Source organism: Centrocercus urophasianus, unplaced genomic scaffold (genome assembly GCF_019232065.1).
Source record: "Centrocercus urophasianus isolate 14NV4802_14NV808 unplaced genomic scaffold, USGS_Curo_1.0 seq_37, whole genome shotgun sequence".
Lineage (NCBI taxonomy): Eukaryota > Metazoa > Chordata > Aves > Galliformes > Phasianidae > Centrocercus > Centrocercus urophasianus.
Genome location: NW_024884944.1, coordinates 3,502,091 through 3,508,578, shown reverse-complemented (window position 1 = coordinate 3,508,578; position 6,488 = coordinate 3,502,091). Strand labels below are relative to the sequence as shown.

The 6,488-nt window shown below is 57.3% G+C and overlaps 1 protein-coding gene across 1 annotated transcript; it reads left to right on the top strand.

Annotated features, from left to right (window-relative positions):
• The first annotated feature begins 470 nt into the window (after positions 1-470).
• On the top strand, positions 471-5,584 carry SC5D (sterol-C5-desaturase). The gene is made up of 5 exons (XM_042832148.1): positions 471-533; positions 1,302-1,518; positions 2,947-3,079; positions 3,562-3,662; positions 3,983-5,584. Exons 2-5 carry the CDS (start codon positions 1,309-1,311, stop codon positions 4,403-4,405), a joined length of 867 nt encoding a protein of 288 aa, XP_042688082.1. The 5' UTR covers positions 471-533; positions 1,302-1,308; the 3' UTR covers positions 4,406-5,584.
• The last annotated feature ends 904 nt before the right edge of the window (positions 5,585-6,488 follow it).

Sequence of the window (6,488 nt, the reverse complement as noted above, 5' to 3'; positions counted from 1 at the left end):
AGGGGTGAGGGAAGGGTGGGAGCACCGCACAACGGGGGTGGTGCCGGGGGTCGGGGCGAGGGTCGGCGCTGGGGGTCGTTTCTGTGGGTGACTGGTCTGGTGTTGGTAAATTGTGACACGGCTGCGTGGGAATAAAAAGCGTTGTACTCCTTCGTAAAGCAGCGTCGTCCTGCGTGGTGGAACAGAGCGGGGAGAGAGGCCGGGAGGCACCGATGTTAAGCAGGGGGTTCGGGCAGGCGGGCTTGTGTGGGAGCAGAAGCTGTGGGTATCACAGCAGAAAGGCTCCGCGCGGATTCGGGAGACGAGCGAATCCCCCGCCCGCCCCATGGCACCACCCGGTACCGCCGCCCCGACTCCGCGCGGATCCCCGCCCATTCGCCGAGCCCGGGCTTCGAACCCGCGGCCTCCTCTGTCGCCCCGCCCCCGCGTGACGGCACGGCGGCGGTGGCGCGAGGTGGGCGGGGCCGTGACGTCACGTGGCGCTAGAGGGCGGCGCCGCCTCGCCCACCGCCGCGCTCGGGCCCCGCCGGCAGGTACGGGATGCGGGGGGATCGCGGGGTGGGAGCGGGGAACGGGGGGGAGGCAGCCCAACGTAGGGCTCCGGTACGGTGATCTGCCTCGGGGGAGCCCACGGGGGTTCGTCAACCCCGCAGCACCCGAGGAGCGCGCCGTTACCGTGCCCAGGGCACCGGGACCGGCTTCGCCTCCTCCGTGTCCTCCTGCAGCACGGCTCAGAGCCGCGCAGGATCCCGGCCGCAGCACTTTGGGGTTCCACGCCAACCTAACATGCTGCTGAGGTCCGCAGAGCCCAGTGTCCAGCACAGTGCTGTGGGAGGAGGATGGGCCCCAAGGCAGCACCCCTCTGCCTCCCCGACTCACTCACCACGGCAGCCTCCTGTCCATCCCTGCTTCATCAACACACGGGCATCAACAGCACAGCCCCGCTCCTCTGCATCCTTGCTCCCATCCCACTAACTGCATCCCCTGACCCAGCACAGCCTTCCTGGGCCCCTTCCCTTGTGCCGTGGGCTGGCAATCCTGCCGTCCTCCTCCTCTCCCCTTCCCATGAGGACCGCACAGCCTCCCACCCCTTCCCAATGATCCCAGAGCCCCCCCCATCTTCTCCTCACACAAAACAGCCCCACTCACTCCTCCCAACTGCCCCACTTTTCCATCTCTTAGCCCAGCCCCACCTGACAGCTCACAAACACCCCACACGCCTATAAAAGCACAACTGCCTGCATAACCTCCGCTCAGAACACCCAGCAAGGCTGCTCCATCTGTCTGCCTGTCTCCCCCAGACCCACCATGGACCTGGTGCTGGAGGTCGCTGACCACCACCTGCTCACACCCTACGTGTACCCCACGGGCTGGCCTGAGGACGAGCCCTTTCGCCAGCTGCTCAGCCTCTTCGTCATCACCAATCTTGGAGCACTCGCCCTCTATCTGCTCTTCGGCACCCTCAGCTACTACTTCATCTTCGACCATGAGCTGAAGAAGCACCCCCAGTTCCTCGAGGTGGGTACCATGGCTGCACACACCGCGCTCCCTCCCAGCACATCCCAGATGCTGCTGGCATTCCTTTGCCACCCATCTCCTCCAAAAGCTGCCTGACACTCCCTGATGGAACATAACAGGGCACGACTGACCCCTAGCCAGGGTCTCTCTGCTCTCAGGACCATCTTCTGATCTGTTACCACTCAGATAATGCCCCACTCCTATCACCTGAACACAGGGTGCTGCCTTTCCCCATACAGAAGCACCCTGGCTCTCCCCAAGGACACTGGCACTTGCCCTAGGCCCCTCTGCAAGCCCAAAGGCCCCATTTCTACCTTGCACCTCCCAATCCTGACCTTCTCACTCCCATCCCTGCTGCCTCCATACTCTCCCATCCACAACACTGCCACCCCACAGACAATGCCTCTCACACCCTACACTCTGGCACCAACCTCACCTGCCCACCTCACTCCAGACTGGGGGTCCTGTCCTACCCCAGCAGCCCTACACATGCATTGCCCACATCTGGGCCTGCTGTTTCCCAGCCCTGCGTTCACACCTCAAGGCCCCAATGCCCCTTAGCTTCCACCACCCAAAGCACATGGCCCTTCCTTCTACCAAAGGCACCAAGTCCAGCTCCTCAGCAACAGCCCCAGACTGCTGCCAGCACCCACACAGCTGGGCCTGGTGGTGATTGGGCAGCTGATGACAGGTAGGTGCCCATCCCTGGCCTCTAACATGGTTGGGAACAGAACAGGATGGGCCTGAACTAAAATACAATAGATGTTGCATAGAATGGGTGTAACAAAGAATACAAAAGGCATCAACTACAGGAATAAATGAAAACTCACATAATATAGACCAGAAATCACAGAGAAAAAAGGTGCCTGATTGCTTGAGGAATTTCTAGCAATTTCTTTGGGGCAGGATCCAAAAGCCTCGTGACCACTGACATCAGCCACCATGCCCAGCAGCTCATCCCTGCATCAGGCATCCCACCTTGGCCTGAGCAGCCCAACAGCAAGGCACTGCACACAGCTCCACAAACCACCTCCTTGGCTGCCTGCAGCTCAGCCCTCCTCACTGCTGGACTCAGCACACTGCTCACACAAACTCATCAACCTCTTACCCTGCATGACACCATCACCTCTGCACTACCAGATCCAATGCACCCGAGACCCTTCTCTTCCCCCACCAACATCACTTACACTCCAGGCTATCCTGGCACCTACTCTCCACACCCACAGCACAGCTCTCCTCAAAACAACCTCTCTGCACACCCTGCCCCCAGGTATACACCTGAACATCTGCTCCAAATACCAAACAGCATGCCAAATGCCTGCCCTCCCTGCCTGCCCATGGCCTCAATGGCACAATAAGTGCTGTGTACTTCACTCTGCTTCCACTTATGCTGTCCCCTAACCTGGCTCCCTCTCTGCCTCCCCACAGAACCAGGTGCAACGGGAAATCATCTACGCACTGCGCTCCCTGCCCTGGATCAGTGTCCCCACCGTTGCCATCTTCTTTGCTGAGGTCCGGGGCTACAGCAAACTATATGACAACATTGAGGACTCCCCCTATGGTGAGCTGCTGCCCAGGCCCCGCTGTCCCCCTACCCTTCATTCTCTGTTGCTCTCTGCCCCCATCTCCACACATTTCTTCTTCATTCTGAGCCAAAAACCTGCAGACATCTCCCATACCCCCCCTCAAACTCCTGCCAGAGCTGGCAGCCCATAATGCTGGCAGCATCAATAGAGGCCACCTCCCAGCTCCAAAGCATCTCAGCTCTGAGTTATGCCCTTGGCACCCTGTCAGCCCACGCACATGACAGCCAACCCCCTACCTCAGGGTCAAGAGTGCCAACGGGATGCACGTCCTGTCCTAGCTGCATGACATTCCATCCCTTGCTGTATAATCCCATAGGACCCAGCTCACTTTTTCCACCATGACCCTGCTCTCTTTCCTCCACCTCTGCACACATGAAGCCCCAGCTTCCTACTCATGCTCACCCTTTAGAGCTATGGCACATGCAGAAGGAATACTGACATGACTTCCCTCCCCTAGGCTGGCCTGGAGTCTTCCTCAGTATGCTGTCCTTCCTCTTCTTCACTGACATGGGCATCTACTGGATACACCGAGGCCTCCACCACAGGCTGTTCTATAAGGTAGAGGATCTTCTTGGGGGAGCTGGCTGTCAGCAGGGTATTGACACCACCTGAGAAATGGGGATGGGTGCAGGTGGGGGTGGGTGCAGGTGGGTCACATTTCCTCATCTGCATCCCCACTGACAAGTGAGCTCGTAGTCTGTTAAAGCCTACAAAGATTCTCTGACCCCAACTTTCCTGTGTCACTCAGCCACGCACAACAACTATCCTCAGTGATGCTGACAGGTAGCTATCCCAAAATAGGTGGGCCTGGAGAGGGGCTCCTATCCCATGGGCCTCAGCCCCTCGCCTCTGGCCCAGCACCTACCCTTTCCCCACAGCGCTTCCACAAGCCCCACCACCTCTGGAAGATTGCGACGCCCTTCGCCAGCCATGCCTTCCACCCCGTGGATGGCTTCATGCAGAGCCTGCCCTACCACATCTACCCCTTCCTCTTCCCCTTGCACAAAGTCACCTACCTGGGCCTCTACATCTTCGTCAACGTCTGGACCATCTCCATCCACGATGGCGACTATCGCGTCCCCCAGCTGCTGCGGCACGTCATCAACGGCTCTGCCCACCACACTGACCACCACCTCTACTTTGACTACAACTACGGGCAGTACTTCACCCTCTGGGACAAGATTGGTGGATCCTACAAGAGCCCCACTGCCTTTGAGGGCAAAGGCCCCCACGATTACATGCGCAAGCTGCGGGAGAATGGTTCAGCGTGTCCCAATGGTGACACTGACAAGACAGAATAGGTGTCCCTAAATTGGCTGCAACCCCAACAGACTCTGTCTCATCCCACCCCTCCTGAGCCTTTTCGGACAATGTTCCCCCATAGAAGGAGTCCCCATCTCTTCCCATCGCTCAGCAAGTCTCAGCATCTCAAACCCTTCGCTCCCCTGGGCCAAGAGGTGCACATGGGGCTGATGTGCACATGGAAAGGAGGATGCCACACAGTTCCCTCCACTTCTACAGCACACAGCCACCACCCATGGATGCTCATTCACAGCCCATCTTTTCAATCTGAGCCGCTCTGGGACCTTCTCTGCTCGTGGATGGGTCTTGGACCCCTTCCCCCCCCACATTCCCACCCCTCCTCATGGCACACAGACACCTTAACGCTACGCAAAGCTGCTGCTATTCAGACTTCTTGGAAATACACATGCCATGTTTGTGCCCCACATCAGTTACGTGCTCTCTCCAACCTGTATGACTGTGAGTACTGCCCACTCAGCAGGACACGTGCACTGACAGCAGCTCCAAGAGCTCCATCCCTGCTCCCAGAACAGCACTTTCCATCCTCGCTTCACACTGTGAACCTCGGCTGCAACACAAACTCACCCCATTGCCATCACCACCTGTGAGTCCATACAGGAGCCCTGCACACAAACAGCATTGCAATGTAAGCACAGCAGTAACATGGCATGTCATTGGGTCTCCATCCATCTGCACCCATCTCTCTTCCTCCATGAGCTGCCATGGACGCCTACAGATCAAGACACATCAAGATGAGAGGCAAACAGCATCGTGCATTGTGTTCTCCAGTGTGACCTGCACATCTGTATTCCCTGAGAAAAACACCGTGACCTGCTACCTTGTGCAGCCAGCACAGGTCTTCCTCATGGCTCCTCGGCCTCTGGACATTCTGGGACTTCTTGGCACTGGACGAGAGCTCCTTCACCTCACCTGAAGATGCCACATGAGAACTTAACACAGAGGGGCACTTCTGGAGATAAGAGGCAGACATTGAGCCCTTTGAACTCACAGGGAGCATTAGAGGAGGGGAAGTGGGAAGGCTTAGAAGCTGGGGATGGGGAGGAGCAGTGGTTTCTGGCTTGTTTCCCCCCTGAAAAGCCAATGTGCTTCCTTTGGACACCTGGCTGCCCTGCCTTCAGTCAGGCTAACCTTTAATAAAACTCATTTGCCAACTTTGACGGCATGTGGCATCTTCACTATCAGTCTCCAGACAGTACAGAGACCATCCTGGCACCCTATTTCCACCCACTCCCACCAATCACCCCACAAGTTACCACCCAACAGGCCTCTCTGCCAGCTTTGTGCTCTCATGCCCAAGCCACAGAGAACAACAGAGCACAGTGAGCATTGTTCAGGGCTTTTCCGTGCCTAGTCAGCTCTGTTCTGTCACCCCCTCTCCCTAAACCTCCCCATGCTGTAACACAGCCTTCTGCCTTCCCAGCCCAAGGCAGATGATAGAGTGTGCCCCAGGGTGATGCTTTTCACCTCACTCCGCAGCAGCCACCTAAGCCTTCACCCTCTCTTCTCCCTTTATTCTTTGCAGAGGTTCCCAGACACACAAGTAGGAGAAATCTCTTTTCACTGCCCCACAGCAATACCAGTGCATTCCATACCATACAGGGTGTAACACTATAATATATGGAAAGTACAGCAATAATAACGGGGTGGCAAAATCCTTGGCTGCAGCAAATGAGGACAAACCTAAATGCAGCAACTAAAGATGCAGAAACAAAGGAGAAAGCTTGTTTACCTTCAGGAAGCCTCAGGTAGGCAGGGATCTTCAGTGAGACCCCCTTCCCTCACTGCCAACCCTTAAATGAGGGCTGGGAAGGGGTGGATCCTGGCTAGATCCCTTCCATCAGTCAGCACATTGCATGCACCTGAGCTCCCCTGGGTTAGCCCTGCCCTCTCACCAGGTGCTTAATTACTGCTTCAGGCTGTCACTTAGCGTTTCCACTGCACAGGGGACTCATACAACACTCTGCTTCCTGGGTGCAGTTACTGCAACAGACGCATGCATCCACTCCTGGGACAGAGGGCCCTCGTGCAGTTCCTCTGTGATGGGCACGCACCTTCTAACCC